This window comes from Sipha flava, unplaced genomic scaffold, assembly GCF_003268045.1.
Source record: "Sipha flava isolate LNK unplaced genomic scaffold, YSA_version1 125_pilon_pilon, whole genome shotgun sequence".
Taxonomy (NCBI): Eukaryota; Metazoa; Arthropoda; class Insecta; order Hemiptera; family Aphididae; genus Sipha; species Sipha flava.
This window is the reverse complement of record NW_020271751.1, coordinates 904026-927589: the sequence shown is the minus strand read 5'-3', so window position 1 is coordinate 927589 and position 23564 is coordinate 904026. Positions and strand designations below refer to the sequence as shown.

The 23564-nt window shown below is 26.7% G+C and overlaps 1 protein-coding gene and 1 long non-coding RNA gene across 2 annotated transcripts in view; one reads left to right on the top strand and one right to left on the bottom strand.

Moving 5' to 3' along the window:
• The first annotated feature begins 1476 nt into the window (after window positions 1–1476).
• Window positions 1477–2609, top strand: LOC112694216. Its single transcript, XR_003149547.1, has 3 exons — window positions 1477–1586; window positions 1671–1817; window positions 2491–2609. It is a non-coding gene; the product is annotated as an uncharacterized LOC112694216 (long non-coding RNA).
• A 4184-nt stretch (window positions 2610–6793) lies between these two features.
• Window positions 6794–23564, bottom strand: part of LOC112694232 (homeobox protein orthopedia-like) — a 54585-nt gene continuing 37814 nt past the window's right edge. Inside the window, exons 3-6 of the mRNA XM_025569641.1 lie at window positions 13367–13553; window positions 12901–13041; window positions 7432–7528; window positions 6794–7295 (exon numbers count right to left, since the gene is read on the bottom strand). Coding sequence (XP_025425426.1) covers window positions 7458–7528; window positions 12901–13041; window positions 13367–13553 — 399 coding nt within the window. The 3' untranslated portion in view covers window positions 6794–7295; window positions 7432–7457. The remainder of the gene's footprint in view (window positions 7296–7431; window positions 7529–12900; window positions 13042–13366; window positions 13554–23564) is intronic.

Below are 23564 nucleotides of genomic sequence, written 5' to 3'. Positions count from 1 at the left end.
AAATGTTACCACCAAATACACTTTCAAAAAGAAGAAATTTACTAATTAGGTATTTACTATTTTTAATGCAAATAATGTATTTAAAATGTTTGCCAAATAGTAAGTTGGTACCTATATATTACCTATATATATTTATATATTAGTGTTATTTATATATTATATATATATATATATATATTTACATGATAATAAGGAGTAATTTAAAAAACAGATATTTTAAAGCAAAAAAATTATAAGTGTGTAAAATTGTAATAATTGTATACAATTAATTTGGCTAATCTATGAATTGCAATATATTGATGTTTTTTTTTTTAATTTTACTTAATAATTTCACTTTCTAAAATGACCTGGCTTCTGTGCTCCCTGGACACGCAACTATCCACTTCCACCGAACCCGATATTCAGGTCGGGTTTTAGCTCTAAATCTTTTGAAAATTAGTGTTGACCCGTTCCATTTTGGGCCGAAATTAAGCTAACATTCTAAATAACTAAATTAAAATTTATCATCGATATTTTTTGGGTAATATCCCATAGTGTCAACCAGTACGATAATGATACCGATATTTAGAAATTGTGGCCGTTTTAATTTTAAATTTTCCGTTCGACTACATTTTGAGGACTTTGGTGCCATTGAATACAGCATATCTACATTTTATTTTAGTTTTCATAATCAATAATTTTGTATATATATGTCTTATAAATGGTAACTCAAAATTTTTTTAGATAAATAAAATGTGTGAATATGTTAAAACATTTACTACTGGCGTAATTTTGAGACGATTACGAAATTATAAAAAATATTTTTCCGTAGAACTCTGAAAAACTTATTGAAAAATAATATTTTTTTAAAAATTTAAATTACCTAACAAGATACATATGCATATGCCAATTAACTCCAGTTTTTGATAATGATTATTACACTTCCTATTGTATAAATTAGTAATGCATGATATTATTTATTAAATATTTCTAACTCATCATTCACTATCAGTCAATATCATGGTCTATCAATCAACCATTCAAGTAATACATTTATTATTTCTAAAAATATTTATATAATATTTTGATAAATCTTTTTTCAAAAAATATGACCTAAGTGAACAAATGAATTATTATTTATACGAGAAAAAATAATTACTTCTATAAGATTTCTAATTTAATTTATTGTATAACATTTTTATTTTATTAATAATATTATGTATTGTTTGAGTAGGTATCTGAAATTGGTTTCTTACAAACTAATTCAAAATTGTCAAATATCAGATTTTTAATAATACAACAATCTAAAATTCTATCAATAAAAGACACATTCTGAAATCATAGAGATTTTTACCCATTCAATTTTAAACCAATATTTTGAAAATATCTAAATTAAAATCGTTAAGGAACGTTAATTAGCTAACAGCAAAAATGCACAGACATCTTCCGATGATTGATAGGCCAATCGGAAAAACAAGCAATGTTATCGGACGATCACGCCACAACAGTTCACTATAAACTGCCGAAGCGAGTAATGTACTCGTATATAAAAGTATCAAGAGATCTCGATTACGGCATAATACGTTTTATTGTGAATATTTACTTTGGTGAGTATGAAACTATATGTTTTTATTTTTCAGCAGGACTTTTTAAAATATAATAATAATGTTTTTGTACTATTTCTATTTTAGTCTTTACTTCTATTCCAAAAAAACCAACCAAAATCCAAAATGGGCGCTGAAAAGGTATCCATGAACATCATTGTCGTCGGACAAGTCGAATCTGCCAAGGTCATTAAGACTGTCGCCAAAGCCGTACCAAAAATGGGCTCATTAATAGTGTGTATTTAAATTTACCTCTAAATATTTTTGATTATTAAATTTTACTTATATTCATTGAAAAATAACAACATTTTGATTTTTAAAAACTTAAAAATTATTAATTACAAATATAGGTAACTAGTCGGTTGATTATATTCATATTAATTAATATCATTATTAGTACAAGACTTGAAAACATCATTGGTATACCATATATAATTTCATTACCATCATATGTATCTGCAATTAGTACAGCCATTTTTTTTAAAAAATAAATTTAATAATTAAATTTAATTTTAAATTATCTACATAAATGAAAAAAAATGTAAATAAATGTATTATTATAAATATCTTGAATTCATGAAATTATATAGATAAATACATCTAACAAAATAATGCCTATTTAAAATAATCAAGTTATAATTTGTAATTCATAGTGCTAAATTTAAAGTAATATGAGTAATTTAAGTACTTATTTAAAATATTTTTTATTTCATTTTGTATTATTTAAAATTTACTACAAAAAAAAAAAAATTAATTAATATTAAAAATTATTAATGTTACATAATTATAATTTTTGAAAAATTATAATATTTTCAATGATTCAATTCTTTATATAAATTGTAGTACAGCCTCAAAATGTTATTGTTATTGATTATTCATGTTTAATTTTAACTTTTTCTTTTTTCAGAACTTTTAACTCATGCAATCCATAAATCGCCTACTCAAAAACGCCATAGCTCAAACAATGTATTTATACGTATATAATATGTATTATAACATTGCCAAATATATCAATTTTTACCGTTATTTACATCGTTTTTTTAATTAAGAGGAATTCTCTAGACACTCCACTCTACATATACTTTATTTACTGCTGTGATTTGTATTAAAAATGTATAGGTTTCATTTAAAGATTGTCTTATCTCGTCAAAAGTTTATAAACAAATAATGCGTTGCTTTAAGGTGACATGCAATTTTTCAGGAATTACAGCACCAAAATTTCATACATTTCGACAATAAAAGACAGTAATTACTTTTCAGTGTCTTTAATAAAATTTATATTTTTAAGTCTTGTGATTATAAAACCCTATTAAAACACGGTAAACGTTTGGAAATTTTATTATCAACAAATGATACGACTGATATTGGTGCAATTGAATTATTTGATTATATACAATTATTTTGTCAATTAATTGAATTAAATAGTTTTAAAAATGATTTTTAACTGTTAAAGTTCGATAACAATGAATATTATACTTATCAATATGTTTATTATCTCATGCTATAATTATAAAACAATCAGCAAGGTTGGGATATTCGGTTAGTACTATAATTTTTTTATTACGTACTTTATCATGTTTAGCACATATAAGTATGAAACCAATATTGTAATATTTTATTGTTAGATAATATATACTCGTTTTTATTTATCTATATAATGAGTTAAAAAAAGTGATTAATTATGATGGACGACTCCGACCTAATATATTATATTTATATTTTGAATATTATAAACGTAGAATTATAATGTATGACGGTGATAGGTATGTATTATAATTAATTATAACTATAAATACTATAAAATTGTATATCATAACAATATGTTAAAAAACTCCGATAGTTAAATTTACTACAATATATTAATCAACAGTCAACATTTATATGTTAAAATATGTTGTCATGTATAATTATTAAAATAATTTGGTGCACTAGTTGTTCGTAACTATAATACGTATGTACTTACATATAATGCTTACATTTTGTGTAAAATGCTAAGAATCAGTAATCTGTAAAACTGTTTATTCTGTTGACACAGAATCACAACCAACATTTTATTATGATGTTCTCAAGTTAAAAACTTTTAAAGTATTTTTTTTTTTAAATCTGTTGAAGTATTAAAATCAAAATGAATAATATTTAAATGTTAAATAAAAACATAGGTTTTGATAATGAATTATAAAATAGATTATAATAGATTATTTAAGCTAATGATTATATTGACATATGTTTTTTTCAAAACTAGCAATCACACATACATGTTCACGACTTATCCTCAGATAACGTTGTGGGTTATCGTAATATCCGTGATACTTCTATTTTCACATGTGTTTTAAATGTAGGTACTTACATTTTACAAGTCTCTTCCTTAAATTTACTTAATTAATTACGTCAGTATTATGTGAAGTTAGTTTTATGTTATTCTCAAGGTACCATAGCATTAGAAAACACCACACATTTTGAGTCACATGCATCAAAAACTAATATTCACCATACCACTGACAATATTATTAATTTATTAAGTAGTTAACTCATATTTTCTTTCATGTGGTAATTGAAAAATTACATAAATAAACTATAATAAAACAATACATTTTACTTTAATTCAGTGGTGGCTCGTGAGGTTCACATGAATTGGTGCAAAAATAATTTGTAAAATACCTATGCTGGTGGGTATACCTTATAAGTAGCCAATAAGTATATGACATTATATTAATATTTAGTAGGTATTCACTCACAAACAAATATGACAATAATATATCTATGAAATTAAATTTTTAACATGTCAAAAAACACTTTAAATACTTACCTATTGCATAAAACGAATTATTTAGTCTTTAATATAACATAGGAATTACTCGTATATATAATAAAATATATAAAAATATAATATTTTTCGGTGAACAGTCGTGCCTAGCGAATAGATATAATAAACCTAACCTCACCTGGTTTTAAATAAAAATAAATAATAACCAATGCTTTTTTTACATAATAATTTAGTTTTTAAAGGAATATGATAATTGTATTAATATTGCACATTGAATATTACGAAATTTATTAATCGTTTGAACACGTTTATAATACTTTTCTTCGCGGCGCGATAGTGAACACAGTATCGAGTGGCGACAAAAAGTATAAGATAAGAATAATAAATATTTCGTCAATAATTATTGTTGTTTATGCATTGGTATACGTCTGTCATCAGTTCACACACGGTCGCCGTCACAGAACGTCGACATAAATTTGATGATTTTGGTATAAAATATTGATCAGCAATGATGTAGTGCTAAAAATATGAGTGGGTATACGCTAAATTTTGTCAAAAATAAAATTTCCACAGTAAAAATATGATGTGGGGGGCTTCACCCCCCCCCCTAAGATTCTTAAAAATATAATTTCTCAATCATCAATTGTAAACTATACTACATTATTTATTTTTAATATAATATAACTCAAAGTTCTATTACGATTTAGTTTAAATTTTGTGTTTGATAAAATGTTACAGCCATGTCACACACATTACAATTAACATTTTCATTTTTATTTATAGCAACTATAAATTACAAAATATTGCATAATAATTGCACTTATTGCAAAATAATTTTCAAGTGATACTTAATGCATGACGAATTAAGATTAACGAAGGTAATACAATACAATTCACATGAAACATCAGTGTAAAATTGTAAATTAACAAATGTTAATATATTTTTAAAATAAATAAAGAAACTTAAGAGTGGTTATAAGCATTTACACGAACGTGAACCCATGGACTTGGTTTTTTTATTTGGTACACGCATATTCTGAAAAAATGGAAGTGGATACACGTCGTGTACCCCCATGTACCCTCCATTACACTACTGTTGATCAGTAATTACCTACATTTAATTTAGTATTATTTTGCACAGATTTATACGTCAAAAAAATACTTGCTACCGAGGCTGTCCCAAATGTTGATCATGGATACGTTTTTGCTTCGGCATCAAACATTATACACTCGTATAATTGGTAATCTACATCTGTAAAATAATTTTAGAAAATACGTTTTCTTTTTTTTTCTAACTGTAATATACATATATTGATTTGTACCGTAAACCACATTAACCCGTATTACGTATAGTGTAGGTACCACTATATAGTATATGACGTGTACTTTATCGGAATATTTAAACAATTGTGAGGAGGCCGTATACATAAAATAACTAAAAAACAGTAACACGTCGTTGAAAATAGTTTTTAAATATTATAAACACAATGGTGTAGCCGTTTTGGGAAAAATACAATTTATATATTATATACATTTTAATACCTATACTTTATTGTCAAAATAAATTATGTATGAAATATTTTCAAATGTTACACCACGATTATAATACAAACCAATTATAGTAAATAAATGCACATTTAACTCAATTAAAGGTACCTATAGATATACGAACTATCAAAAATAATTTTTGACGACAAAAGATATATGAATTGAAATAAATATGGAATATTTAACACTTTGTTAACAGGTAGATACATTAGTCTTAGCTACCTTATTCAAATGTCTTATAAATTTATTAAAAACTGAATTTTATACAACTATGATGTAAAGTTATCTTAGATAAACTTATAATTTAATACTAGGTACAAATATAGATATTTTAGAATATTTAGTATTCATTATATCGCTAACAGTAATAATATATCTATACAAACGTATACTTTGTGGATAAAATAATATGCGCCGACATAATTGTATTAATCCCTGATATTACCCAAACATAATTACTACATTATGAATGTTAGTTATTCAAATTTTCTTCATTTTACCATTTTTATAATATTGTTCTGTACTTTTGACATTTTTACTTTATATTTATTAATCCACTAAATAGTTAATTTTATTGTTTTGTTAAATTTTAAAAACTTTTTTTTTCATAATGCAGATCGATCGTAGGTGAAATTATATTTGGTCAAATATAGTTATATTACTTGAGTACTTATAATTATAATCCCTCATAAATTGCAACGAAAAAATAAATAAATGTACAAATAATAACGTACAAAATGTATACATTTAAAAAATTCCTTTGACTTAAAGAACAAATGTACAATAATATATATTGATATTTTTAACGGATGTTCCGAAAAAATTTTCATGATGGTTTCGTTTATTAAAAAACAAAACATTAATTTAATACAAATAAATCACCATAAGTAAAACGGAGTAAAATTCATAATTATATTATATTGTCACGGGTCCGTTCACAGTTTTATTCATTAACATGGCATTTTCATTATAGTGTAATGTTGTGAAAATTAGTAGAATTTAAACAAGTGTTCATACAATGTACAATATGTTTATGTAATGAAGCCTGTAGGTAACTTTTATATTTGTGCTTAGGTTTTTGGTTTAGGTACATTGATGGTTGCTGTATGTACCTATTATACAGGGATATTCATGTGATTGTATATCTTTATATTTGTGTTCTAGGAACAAATTAAAAAAAAAAGTAATTGCCACTATAATCTTACAATAATCATTATTTTTAGTTTTTAAAATATTCTTAACCTTAAGAACGCATCACCAAACACTAATAATAATAATAATAATAATAATATTTTTTATGAAAAGACTCTTTCAGTTGATCGGCTCCCATACGTCTGCAGCATTTGTTAACTCTTAGTTATTGCTGTTACCAGTTATCTATCATGCATATAAAACAGGATCTGAAAAGAAAATATTTCATTATATTCATAAGTTATAATTTATTACAAATTTACTTTTTTTTTTTTTATTTCCAAGTATTTATATCCATTTTCTCCATTTAAGTTTAATGTAACAATATAATTTCAATCTACTTACACAATACATAATGAATCACTCGATTTTCAAAATAACTGAGAGTCAGCTGGATAGGGTTTGAACTGTTCTTTGGAAAATCGCCATTTGTTCGAATCACCTATAATTAAGACAAGATTGATTCTAATATTAGCTCATTAACAAGGTATGTATTTTTTAATTTTCAAATTTCAAAATGATAACTAGATATTATAATTTTATGTATTAATTGCCGAACGGTTATAGACTGTCTAATACGTACAGGCCCGGATTAACATTATTGTAGGCCCCAGGCCCATAGTCTTTGCAAGACCAATGTCAAACATTTAAATGATTAAGAAACCTTCTATTTGGGAGAGGAAGTGTTGAATCTCATGCAGTGTTAAGCTTTTAAATGCAATAATATTTACAACATAAAAATCAAATCTTAACTTTTATATAACTATTATGAGTTTTCATACGATAAAATTTTTAACAAATGTTAAAAAAATTCGTTTTAATCCAAAACATATATAATATGAATTGACAAAAACCATAAAAAAAAAAAATATTTTTTTTACCAATTTACAAAATATAAATCGTAGGCCCTAGGCACAGTGCCTATAGTGCCTAAGCGCTAATACGGTCTTGAATGCGTGTTCATTAGTCAGTCATAATTTTATTATATTTATTATTTAATAATATAGAGTTTTTGATGAAATTTGGGAGGAATGGATGAGTCTCTTGGACTCGAGTTTAGGTGAAGGCAATACAGTTATTTCACATAATATTCAAGCACAATAAAAAATAAAATAATCAATTTCAAATGTATAAATTGTAAAAAGTCAAATTATTGATAGTAAAAACAAAAATGAATACCTCTATTACACGGCAGCAACACGTTTGCGCACAAAATAAAAAACCATCGTTAACCTGTAAACGGATGACTCGTTTATACACGATCATACAAGCACACTCACACATACACATACACACACACATATATATTAAATTAATTATCGATCGCAATAATTTATCTTATGGGAATCGTGAATTAAATAGTAATCGATACGACAAATAGAACGGAAAGTTACCATAAACATTATAACAACCAATTTTATGCAAAACATCGACATATACCTACATTAAGTTATCATGTAAATCCAGAGTGAAACGGATTTCAAAATAAACCAATAAAAAACAATTGAATGATATATAAAAGTAAAGAAACTGTATTTAAGGAAGAATACTTACAAGATATGTGAAATTATTTAAAAATAAAACTATTGATCGTTCAACTTATGTAAAAAAATATTGGAAATAAATGTTATCATTCAAATATAATTTAATTTTTTTTTATTTAATAATAATAATTTCGAAAACACTTCATTATAACTTGGTTGTATATTATAAGTATCTGTAGTCAATGTATGACCAGTACCAGATACGAAATACCTACCGAATATCTGTGTGAGTAAACAAGTTTTCTTTTTTGGGAATTTTCATCACAGGTCAAGGGCGTATTTTAGGGGGGGGGGGCAAAAAGGGCGATCGCCCGCCTCTTGAATCCGTATTTAAGGAATCGATTATACGAGTATGTGAGATACACATTTCAAATTATTTTAATGTGGATCATTTTATAACGAAAATAAATTACGCGTGACTGTGAATACTGAATGTGGCTTTTTGTTGGGTCCATACTTAGTGAAAAATCTAATAAAACACAAGCGTAACTTTCAAAACACAGACTGGTGTTAAAAAATAACTACACAAAAGTCGATTCTAAGTGGAGCCGACATTAGATTAAAAAAAAACCATAAATATTAAGGATTCACCCGATTTAAATATTACCAAAATTTGACTTCTACATTTTGAGCCTGAATTAAAGAAAAAAATTTGAGTCGCCCCCCCCCTAGAAATAAGTCTAAATACGCCCCTGTCACAGGTAGCTAAAATGTATGTGCGCAATAGAATTGTATTTTTTCGCGCTAACGATTTGTAAAAAATGTAAATGTGTATAAACGAGTTATAGAATTATTACATAAAGTAAAAAATAATTAGTAAAAGTACTTACTAAGTATCTCAATCAATAGTATTTAACAAAATATGCTGTAAGTTTTGTAAGTGAAAAGGGATCATATTTTTACTCAAAATCGTGGAGATGGAACAAGGACTCAGAAAAGTAAATAAATAAATAAATAAATAAAAAAACCATATAATGGTAAAACCAATATATTGTTCGCTTCACCCAGAATCTTAAATGCAACTGGAAATTATAATTTTACTGTATCCTTATTTATTTACTTTATTTTAATATAGTTTTAGAAAAAATGCAAATATGTGAATTTATATAAACAAAATAAATGCAACAAAGTTTTACAGACCAAGCTAGAAAAATAATTTTTTGATTTTAAATAAATGATTTTGGCTTTTGAAATTTGAAAAATGTATTCTTGGTTTTACTAATTTTTATAGAACTTGTATTCGTATATACGTCAACGACATTTATATTTACATACTACAATTATAGAGGTATATGACGTTAATACAGGAGTGTACCTAGGAATTTTTTATGTGGGTCCAACATTTTTATTTTATTTTTTCTTTAATTATAATTATAGTTTAAATCAATACCAACAAAATATTGTTAATATACTATAGTATGGTTTACATTATAGGTATATTATATAATCTATAAACTTTGTATATTGAAGATAATGGGAAATTAAAATACACTATATACTATTATTATACTTTTTACTATTAAATCGTTGAGTATGTAGAAATATCAATGTGGGGGAGGGGTCCGGACCCGAAAACCCCCCTTGGGTATGTCCTTGCGTTAACATATTATATTATTATTGTTATATTATAACCGAATAAATTTTTTCATTAATGTTTAGTTTTAATATTTTTTTAACTGTAGTTTGAAAAATAATATTTTCAATTTCAATAAATAGTTATAAAGTAAAATGTACTTATATTGTATTATGTACATATAATATGAATTACATTTAAAATTTTTATTAAGATTAGGTAGTAAACTAAAGCTAATTTGTGTATTATTTGTATTTCAGGTAAAAATATAATTTGTAAATAATATATTTTATACTGAATAGAATATTATCTAAATACGTTATTATAATTTAATAATTTATAAATAATTAAAAAAAAAAAAAATAATAATAGCAATATTATTATGAGCGTCTACGTTAGAATTCGAGATGGACGTATAATATAGCAATGTGGTGTTTTTCACACTTTCATGTTAAAATATTCTTGTCAATACTCCTCACAACGCCACATTGGTGTTATGAGTTCAACACGTAAGCCAAGTCTATATGTATAAATAAATAAAATTATTTATTTTATTACCTTCCTACATATTAATTGCGTGTTTAATGACCCTCATGGCATGGGGTACGGCATTGTCATTTGCCTCTTACTTAAAACGATAAATAGGTACTATATTTATTAGTTAGATAATATAAATCTGAGGTTGGTAATCATATAACTCACATAAAAATAATAATAAATTATTTACTTCTTTTAGTCGGGGCTTGAAATCGAAATAAAAAATTTCGATTTTAATTTCAATTTTGATTATTGATATTAGTTTTTTTTTGATTTCGATTTTGGTTTCAAATATTGATATTTATTTTTTGCAATTTCGTTTTTGATTTTAAATATCGATATTCATTTTTTTCATCTTCGGTTTCAGAAATCAGTATTTATTTTTTTTCGATTTCGGGTTCACAACAGAATTTTATCCATGATTTATAATAATTTTTCAAATTTTAGTGCATCATCAGCATAATAGTGTTGTAGGCTGTAATGACTGCAATAGTACTATATAAAACTATTTTAGGTTATTTAATTGTATATTATTGGTTAAAATTATAACTAACGGGTGACAGCCAATGGAGTATTATAAATTAATATCTTATCTATAATAATACACTACAAAATATCTATGTATAGTATATTATACGGAATAAATCGTGTGTATAAAAACAACAATCGCTCGTCGAACGCTGATTCCTTATCGTAAATATTCTAAGATAACAAAATTGGTACTAATTATTTATGATTATGTATAATCAATATTATTACCAAATATGGCAATGTCTTCGAATTGACAATATAAATAGACCTGTTGGCTGTAGAATTTCAAATTAATTTGATTTAAAATCGTTTTAATTATTAAAATGATTTTAATTTTGATATAAAATATGGATTTTAACTTTTTACAATTTCAATATATATTATAAAAATCATTATCCAACATAAGGATTTTTATATTGATTTTGATTTTCTAAAAGATTTTTAACGATTTTTATTGATATTTGAAATTTATTTTGAAATCGATTTCAAGCCCTGGTTATAATTCATAAAATTAGGTTTATTTTTATTGATCATTAACTTATTGTAATTTATTTATTATATATATCACTGACTCAGTAGTTACAATTTATAAAAATGTATACATGAAATATATAAAAATATATACTTAAAAATGTTTTTGCATTGAACTGTAGGTAATTTTTTTAAATTTCAAAATTCAATATTCTTTTGTTTGGAGCCAGTTAGTTTTTATACTTTGAAAAACTTTGTTCTAAGTCGGTTGATGCGAACGGAACCTACTTAAAATAAACTAGATCACTTACCATTAAATCTTCGGGTAAACTATCAAACTGTTTTCTTTCTACAGTCAGTAAATCATTTATTATACTTATGATTTTAAATCCGGTATTTTTTTTTTTTTAATAACTTTCATGAACTTTTCAATATTTTTTGTGTTAAATGTATCATCTTATCTGTAGGCGTTGGAAAATAGGAAGAATTTAATAATCGCAGTACGACGAAATTGATACCATTTTAAAAATAATCAAACTATCGTTTTGACTATATATACAATAATATCAATAGAAAATAAGATATTTAAACAATATACATCGATATAACATGTATTTCAGACGAAATAATTTGACAATTTTATTTCATGGAATTATTATAAAACCGTTTAAAAAGTATAAAAAAAGTGAAATTATATGAAAATGTAAAAATTAGTTAAAATTGTTTTTATTTATGAGTAAAATCAACAAAATTACAATAAAATTGAAAAAATGTTGACATAGTGAAAAATTGCATTTTAAATTTTTAGATTTTCATTCGTACTTACACGAAACGCAATTAAAACTTACTTATCAATAAACTAGAGCAGTAAAAGAAAAGTTGCTGATGCAACAACATCCGTATCCTATTAATATTACATAGTGATTTAATTAAGGAAAAATTAATTTTTTAGAGAGAAGGTGGTTTTACATACTGAAAAAAACTTGGCACTTGGGGCAATCATTCTTATATGACTGACCTCATTTAACCCTTAAACGCAACAATTAAAACGTTACAATTAAACGCTTTGACTTACTGGTCAAACATTGTTTAATAGAATATTTTTTCTTATTGATAACTCTACTTATTAAATAAAACAATTAACTTGTGTTTACTTGCCTAATGAATTGAGACCATAATGGGCTTGATACATATTCTGAGCGTTGGTAGCCATCGTAGTGATCGGCACGGAACTGAGCGACGAGTTCTGATGACTGTATCCGCTCATGGTAACTGTACTACCGGCCAGCTGACTAAGACCTAGGAATGTTTTATGTTCCAAGTTATTTTAATTCTATGTAGCTATCAAATAAATAGTTAAATTATAGTAAAATCATATTATAATTATCATAAATGGTACTATACCAAGTCGAAAATTAAAATAAACCATTGTACGTGGAGTATTTTAAATTTGTTTATTTAACTACATTAGTAAACCTATTATAATACTAAGGTAAATGGTTTTATAAAATATTTAATATACTTTAAAAGTATAAGTAAATAAGTAATTTTTGTAACAAATTCTAATAGATAAATATAAGTGTAAGAACTTAAATTAAGGAAAGCAAATAATTAATAAAATTACCTGTAGTCATACTGGTCACGCCCCATCTTGTGTCTGGAGAACTAAACATTGATGTAGGACATAAACTATCGGACATGGATCCAAACGGCGGTAGTCCGTGGGACGGCAACAGAGCGCCAGGGCTTCTGAACACGTTTGTTGATTTCTTACGTTTTTTCCATTTCGCTCTTCGGTTTTGGAACCATACCTTAATGATAAAAAAAAATTGCATAAAAAAATATTTGCTTTGGCTTATTAACGTTTATGTGATTAAATTTTGATCAACATATAGTTAATATGTGCAGTTTGATATAAAAACAATATATAGAGAAAAAATGAATTTATATAATTTAGAAAAGTAAAGAAAAAAATCATGAAAGTTTAATGTGAATAAACACCGCATTCCAAACAAAAGAAATGTAATAAAATGCTTATATTGTTGTTATACTAATTTATTTTGTAAGTAATAAAATGTACAATATCTAGGCTTTCGGGAGTTATAATTTTGTACTATAATTTATCAAAAGACGTGGACTCCCACCCGTATGTTTGGCAGGGGAAAAGTAATAAAAGTAGAGGGGTTGTATCTAATAATCCTGTAATCCCGTTGACCTAGGGATTACTGAATGAAAACCAATTTATTCATGCCTTCTGATGTCAGTAGAGTTCATTTTTGTACGTCCACCCCATGCAATTAGATGTTCCACGTATTACATAAAATAATTTAACATATAAATTGTTGCAATATAATATCAATGTTTATAGTGGAGGAACAGCATTGCAATAAATTGGAAATGTAAATACTTCGTGAAATTATTTTAAAAACATTAGTATAGCATGAATATCTGATATAAAAATATTACTTCCAAGTCTATTCTATAAGTGGTTTAAATATAGTACAGTCTTACAACAGATACAATATATATTCTATCTTTGTTGTAAAACCATATAGTATATACTATATACCAGGAGCGGCCAAACGGTCAATCGCGGAGGATTATATAAAAATGTATTTTTAGGCCACGTGCATGAATATTAATCGTGGTGGTTATGAATAAATTGTCGATAAGTTTTATCTGTATAGTTTTTATCTTTTATTCTAGTTTATAAAAAATTTTCCATGAAAGTTGATCTTCGAAGGGAAGTATATTTTTAGTAGATCGTGACTGAAAAAAGTTTGGCCGCCTATGCTATATACTATATAGTATCTTGTGTGACGTCATTATATATAATTGTATTTAATTTAACCAGAACAGTTTTAACGAATGACGATAAAAATGATGTTAAAAAGGTAGTGACACTTAAATTAATGCAAGATTGTTAACATATAACAAAATTAGCGATGAGGGACCATTTTAAACCAATTTCTTTCTCACTTCCTTAATAGTTTTAACCCTTTCTTAATCTTGTATTATTTTCCACCACAGTGGTTAGTATAAACATTATGCGGGAAACCGCTATTAATCAAACAAGGATTATTTAAACAATATAAAATTAAAAGTGTATAAGATACTTATTTTTGAGATTCTTCGTGTTTTATTACAATAAATTATACCACACAAATATAAAATTGAAAAATATACAATAAAAGCGTGTCCGGGTAACCGTGACGGTTTTTCATCATAGTAATTAGAAAGTTGTGCTTAATTAAGACACATATAACCATTGGCACGCGCAACAGTTTTTCATAAGTTCGGCGAAACTGCAGTTTAGCCACTTTGACTATTTCTTTTCTTATAGTAATGTTATTTTGATATAGATACAAGAAATAAATACATAGTCTTTCTATTAATATTTTAATTGAACATAGGATATAATATTGACTATGTATTGATAACCTTTCGCAATAAATTATAGTCAAACCATATCATATTAAGCTATACCTAAACATTAGATACAAATAAATAAATAAAATACTGAAGAATATTTTTTTCCGATACAAGCTGACGGAGTCTGGATAAATTATACAGTAAGTTCTTGTGGTTTAATAAAAGTAATAAGCTCGTCATAAATATTGAACTATTGATTTGTTCGGTTTGTTTAAAGTGTATAACGAACATGGTATATCATTTTTCATACAATAATCAATACGAATTTATGAACGTATTATTTAAAAAAGTAAATATTACAGCCTACAAGTATGCCATGGGATGGACCGAATGTGTGACATACCTGCGGCACGCACGCCTATACGTATAATTGCGTTAATAATAAATAAAACTAGCCAGTGATAAAACGCGATGATGTATAAATGTGCACGTACATGCGTCGTGCGGAGGCGACAAATCACGCGCCCTCTGCTCCTAGGTCGCAGTTATATACGGTTTAGCGTTCAATTTACTTTAACCCCGCTGTGTAAGCTGAGGACGAACGCTCGGGGGTGGCGGTGTGCACACACAACATGGTATATATTATGTACATAATATGTGTATGTGTATACAGTCGTGCTGCGCACGAGGGATATGGTCTATATGTTTGTATATATATAAATGGGGCGCAAGGGTATGAGCAGAGGAGGTGTAATAAATCGGTCTATACCCGCCACCGACGACGATGCGTGTGTGTCCATTAATCCGCTAATGGTGAAATCATACCGTTTCGTTTTATGTCGACACACACACACACACACACACACACACACACACACAATCATAAAGTCTACGCAAAAGTAACGAAAGCGCATTCGGGTTTACTCTCCTACCCCGCTTCACATCGATTTCTAGAACTTACTAAACTCTCGTCTTCATGTACATACACACACAAATACACGCACACACAAACACACACACGCATGCACACGGTTGTATACAATACCAAATACACGAAATTCATAAACCAATAAACTCTCCGCTGCCAACGCCGACCGACGGACTTCAATCACTGCCGCCGCTACCGCTGGGCCGACACCCGTCCTTTCACGCCTCGTAAAATCCGTTTGCGCGCGCAAACCCTTACATACAGCTATATAGCCGTGGCTGCCAGGGTGACAAATGGAATCTCAAAGCTTTTTTTATTGACTTTTCTTTCTCTCGTTTTATTTTATTTTAACGCGCTGTTAAATTGTAGGTCGCGTTTTGTCACGTGTGCCACGATAATAAAAAGAAAAAAAAAACTAAAATAAACGCGTTATTACCGGCTGTAAATTTTCGTTTTTTTTTTTTCAAAACTTTACTACAAAACACAAGAATAGTGGTACAATGACTTCATATTTGGGTAAACAAACAATACTATGTAATGGCACCGATCCATGAATTTGTATGTTCATCATTTTATAGGTAATAATTATTGTACAAAGTACATTATATTAGAGAGGTCTTAAGTACAGTGATTTGTTAACTAACATAAGACCTTGCGAGTATTTCTGTGTAACACTGCGACTTAATGCCTGATGATGAATTCTTACGGTCATTTAATGATAATGATACATTTTTTGTTTTGGGTATTGGATATTACTTATAAATCTATGATTAAGTAGTACTCAGTGAGACAAAGTGTAAACATTCAGGTGTGTAAATCAAATACTGAATAGTATTGTTAAAATAATTATTCGATAACAATATTTTAATCAAAGTCTCATGATGTATTTTCAATACCCGCATTTTCGTATCTACATTAGGGTGTTCCTTAAATTTTTTTTTGCATTTTTGTTGGTCTCACCCACTTAATTTGTGTATATGCCTACAAAAACGAACTACAAAAAGTTTTAAGTCAATCTATTAAGGTTAACCCGTGCCGACTTGAATTTGAAATTTGAGTATATTAATTCATTCATAATTTAATGATATATTTTACATTTTCATATATAACTCCTTTACAATTAGGAAAATTAAAATGTGTTACAAAATATATTTTAAATATAATAAAATTGTCTATAAATTATGTTCTTACATACTTCTTCTTATTTATTATAATTTACAAGATATATTGAATTTTGTGTATAAAAGTACTATTTTCTCAAAATTATATTATGAATTTTTATAAATACACATTGCACATTGCACACAATTACAGAAATCATTAGATTATTTGAACATTAAAAACATCGTTATGTTCAATATTATCGAATTTTTTCTAGATAAGAATGGTATGGATTACGATCTACGAGTCTAATAGATTTTTATTAATAATATCGTGTAGTCGTCTTCGTTACGGTGCGTGATATAGTTGAGTACATCGTTTGTTGTTACGTTTTTTTTTTTTGGTACCTTATTGTTTTGCAAATATGTCTAGAAAATTACGAGCTGATGAACAAATATTTTTGATTGGGTCACCTTCTACCCAAATACTAGGCTCAAAACTCCCGCCTATTGGACAAGTGCTTTCAATATTTTTTTATAATGTGAGAACAGTAAAACTTAATACGAGAGAAAGTGCTTCGTTAGCCGTTCGTGAATGCAATATTTTTTGGGAAAAAGCTCGAATTCCTGTCCGAGCAGTTCAGCATTGTATTAATAAACTTTTAAATGTGTACGAAGAATGGCGTGCTCTACAAAAAAATTCACAAAAGGTAGGTTCATTTAAATGAAAAGAAACAGAATTCATAAACAAACTGAACAATTTATTTGATATTGCACATGTTAATGCTTTAAATATAATGAAAATTGAAAATGACAAACAGTTTTTAATTAATCAAAGACTTCCTGGTCGAATTGGTTGTCTTGGTAGTATAGACAAAAAGTTACTTGAAAATGAAAACAAAGCAGAAAAATGTAAATATAATGAAATAGAAAAACTAACAAATCGAAAACTTCAACATTCAAATTATAATGCAACTGAAATTCAAAATCAACTATCTGATATTTCCTTGAGTTCATCGTCGTCATCGTCAGATTTTGAATTCACACAATGCACTTGTATACCAATGACATTATCAGAAGAAAAAAGGGGCCGCACAAATTTCATTTCTCTAAAGCTTGTTACTGCATTAGATCGATGTAAATTAAGTGTACGGGACTCAGTTTATATTATTCAAGCAACAGATGAAGCATTGGGTAACAATATTGATAGTTTGGTTATAAATAAATCGTCTATACATCGATGTCGTGATGCTTTACGAGTTGAACGTGCCAATAAAATTAAAACCAATTTTCAAAGTTCTATTCCTAGTTATATAACTGTACTGTACTATGTAGATTCTACATAGTATCAATATCCCTTAATTTAACTGTCTAGTTTTAGTAGTAATTTGCACTTTAAACGATAGTTAACACGAGTTTTGTGACCATTTTATTAGAAACACTTTTATAGCTGTAGTTATATTTAAAACCGTTTACATTACAATACATTTGAACTTTTATTGTGCACTTTAGAGTTTGTTAAAAAATGTCCTATTCATTTATAGGAGTTATAGGATTTGCATGTTTTATTTGTGCCTCTATATATAGCAAACCAAGATATAAATATAAGTCATAAGACCCATAGTTGAAATATTACATTTTTTTTGCATATTTTTAAAAAAATTTTAATTTTGGGCGATTTTTAACGAACACACATGACACAGATATTTATATAGATAAAATTAAAAATATTAATTTTGATATATGTCATTTATTTAAATAAAAAAAGTCTTAAAAAAAAAATTATATAGCAATAAAAATAATTTTTTTTAGTTATACCAATATGTGTCATAACAATAGAGTTTATATTAACAAATTTGTTGATTATAGAGATACCGAATGTTGGTCGTTATCAATTATCACGTTTCAGAAACACCAACAAACACAAAACTTGGTTACGAATATTTAACACCATGATAGTAGTATATAACTGTGATATCAGTATATCACCAAATAATAAATAAAAATGATAACATAGTACCAGCATAAGTTTAGTATAAAAAAAAATAGTTTAAAATTTCCCTATTTACCCTTGAAGTAATTACGTCAAAAACTAAAATCTGTTACGGTGAACGGGGGAAGGAGCTTCGCCCCATTCGCCCCCTTTGGATCCGCCCCTGATTCACTCATTTTTGAGGGAAAAATTACCCAATTTTGAATTAATTAAAAACTATTACTATATACTATGTACTATCGTAGGTGCCCACATACTGGGCATTCAGATAATTTTATCTTTATTATTATTAGGTTATAGCAATTATCTAATTAATATAAGTAATATAAGTATCTATATTACATTTTATATCAACATTATTAAGTATCCGTAGTAAGTAAGTTAATAGTATATTAATAATATATAGGTATAATAAGTTAGTAGTTAAGTAAGTGTCAGTAATCTTGTTAGTGTCGTTCGATATGTAACTTCGTCTCGTTCACTATGTTTTCCATGCTTATATTTTTTCTTTAAATAGCTTGCATAATGTTAAAAATAAATGGAAATATATTTTAAAAGTATGTGAAACAGTTTGGTGAAAATACATTTGCTACCGATGGTATTATGCTCTATTGTAAGATTTGCTAAGTTAAAGTAAGTGCCGGAAAAAAAATGTACAGTAACTCAACATATAAAAATTAATATACACGAATGATTATTACCATAGATCGTCCAAATAAAACTGGAGAAAATAAACAACAATTCATATCACAACAGTTAAACAAAAAATCTGTTTTTTTTACATGATTTATGCAAGACTATGATGTGTGCAACCATTCCTTTACATACAATTTTTAATGTTCAATTCCAATGAAATTTTTAGTATGTCTGCATTGAGGAAAATTTATATAAATGATTGTTATTTAGGAGTTATTGATCTAATTAGAAAAGACGTTGTTGAAAATAAAATATGGATTTCTATAGATGAAACGAGAAATAAGAATAAGCTGGACTGATAGAAGATCCAATGAAGACATCCTGATGACAATAGATGAAAAACGAACATTGATAGACATTATAAAGAGAAGGAGATAGCAGATGATAGGACACACGTTAAAGCATGGATATGAATATCATAATTTAATAAATTAAGGAATGATAGAGGGTCCAAGATCAAGAGGAAGACCTAGGATGAGATACATTAGTCAAATAATGCAGGATGCAGGAGCCACTTCCTACAGGAAACTTAATAATATGGCGAATGATAGAGAAAAACGGAGAAGCCATTTATTGTAAAACATTTTTTAAAAACAATTCTTCGGTTTGAAAAAAAAAATAAATGAAACGACAGATGTACAAGGAAGAAATATTGTAAATGTAATAATTGGCACTCTGACAAAGGATAGACTCTGAAAAACATATTTAATAAACACTGAGGTTCTAAAAAAAGCAACTTTTTCTATAATAACTAAGCTCTTTGAAAACTTAATATTTCTCCTGTTTAAAATGGTGTTCGTCATGATTATGTACTCCTATTTTTAAGCAATGCATCGCCATACATGAAGAAAGCAGGTACCAGTGGCGGTCAAATGATTTTGTGGGTGTTGACCAGTTGCCCTCAACGGCTGTTATCGGGATTTTTAAAATATACCAGTTGCCCTCGACCAAATGTACCAGTTGCCCCCAACTGAATGTACCAGTTGCCCTCACATGTTAATATATACACGATTACAATATATAGCCTGTAAAATAGGGGAGGTAAATATACAAATAATAAATAAAATTATTTATAAAAATAATGTAAAATAGTATAAAATGATAAAATCAAATTTTTATATTTGCAATTATACATGATATTGTATTTTGTAATAAATAATAAATATAATATATTATACAAATAATATGGATAAAATGAAAATTATAACGATAGAAATAAAAAATTCATAATAAATCGTAGTACACATCATATAATATGAAAAAGTTAATAAAATAATAATTAAAATTAATAAGTATAATTATTTAAAACTAACAAAACATTGCCCTTTTCACTATACACTCGCGTAATATTTTCCATCATGTTAACAACGTCAGTGCTTTTCGTCTACTAAAATGTACCTATCAAAGACATATATATATATAGGTATACATCGTATCATATAATAATGTCCAACAAAAAAAAAACTACTAATAAAGATAGATTTAATAAATGATAATAACTAGTGTATTCCGATAAAGCGTAATATAATTGTCGTTAATATCGTTATAAATCGGCTATCCACTTAGACGCGTCTAAATTCACGTTTTTGTAAAATCCCGGCTTTGCATTTAGTAGTAGGTTATTATTCAAATATTACAATTTTTATTTTATCCATACTATTTGTATAATATATTATATTTATTATTTATTAGAAAATACAATATCATATATAATTGCAAATATCAAAATTTGATTTTATCATTTTATACTATCTTACATTATTTTTATAAATAATTTTATTTATAATTTGTATATTTACTTCCCCTATTTTACAGGCTATATATTGTAATCGTGTATATATTAACATGTGAGGGCAACTGGTACATTTTATTGAGGACAACTGGTACATTTTGCTCTAGGTAATTTGGGGGGAATTGGTATAAAAAATGTACTTTTGGGGGCAACTGGTACATGCCCGATTTTGTCATGGTGGGGGGGGTGTAGCTGATTTTTTTAATAAACACTATACATACAAATCTTTATTTTTATACATGGAAATTATATTATATTAATGATATTTATATTATTAAATCTATTTTTCTGGTTTTTTTTGCCAATTCGTCCAGTACTTTGTCTACAGTTATATTGACAACCTCACGATGAACAACCATAGTGGTTAAACCATTGAGACGACTCTAAAATAATATAATTACACAATTCATATAATAATATAATATATTATGTTAAGCATTAAGTACTAAATTTAAATTTCATACATTCTTATAATTTAACTATAAAGGAAATGAAAAAAATCTAAAAAGTTCGTTTCAATTAATATATTAGTGTTTTATGTTTGAACTGTTAATTTTATTCGAGCCTAGAGACTGTATAATAACTAATAAGTACAGTATATTTATTTTTTTAGATAGAAAATAGATGAATACCTATATTATATTATGTATAATATGGATGTATTATAAATATTTAAATAAAGGTCATGGGGGGATCTATCTTGATATCTGTACATCAAGATGATTCATATTACTTGAATAGCACACGGATTACATAGATTTGCAGAAAATATTTGGAGTCATTTTCATGTAGTTGATAAATTAGTAACAGAAGCAAAACAAGTATTTTTAAGAGCTCCTTCGTGTGTATTATTTTTTAAGTTAGAAGCTCCCGGAGTCCTTCATCCCGAACCTGTACTTACAAGTTTGGGTACTTGGATCGAAACTATTTCTTATTACTACTAATATTTTTAATAAGAACAAAGTGTTATGCAACATTTTGATTCTAATAATGCTGTAACTATAAAATAATCTCAAGCCCTTCTAAATTAAATTTCAAAGGAACCAAAATTGACTTTTATACATTCAAATTACGGTTTTTATCATCAACAATAACTAAATTAAAATTTCAAAGAGTATCGTTATTTGATTCAGTAACAACAATAATATTCCCAAAAAATAAATTGGACGAAGTTACGGGTGACGTTGAAATGAAATGAAATAACAAATCTAACCAAGTTTTGGAAAAAAAAATATTATGGGTTTGCAATACTATTAAAATTTTTTAAAGAAAGTTCACCGATGTATGGTTTACCAGAAGATCTAACGGAAAATGTTTTAATATTTTATAAAATAAAATATAAATATGCACCAATAACATCTACATAAGTCGAAAGAAGTTTTCTTGGTACAAAACCATACTTATTGACAATCAGTGGTTATTCGACGTAAAAAATAAATATTTAAAAAAACATTAGTTGTGTAATGCAATGATTTTTTTTTATATCTTAATTAACATTCTCTGTCCTAAAGATAGCTAATGCAAAAGTAAAAAATGTATAGATAAATTATGTTTGATCAAATTAAAAATTAGATTTAATGTTTTTTTCTTATTTAATATCTAACATGTGTTCATGTAATATCCTTTTTAAATGATGCTTTTCATGAGATTCGCAAGAAATGTAGCATTATATATTAGACAAATTAACAAATTCCATACCTAAATTGAGTTTCTAAATGTTTTTACATTTAAAATACAATATTACTACTAATTGTATTGAGCCATTGAAACATTGAACTAACTATACCATTGAACAGTAATAGCAAACCTACTCCTTGCGTATCACAAAGTAGCGTACATAGTTTCAGTAGTACTCCAATTTATTTATAATTCCCAATTTTGACTTAATTTTCTGTTTAACATTGAAAATAATTTTTATAACATAAAATTATAAATTTTATA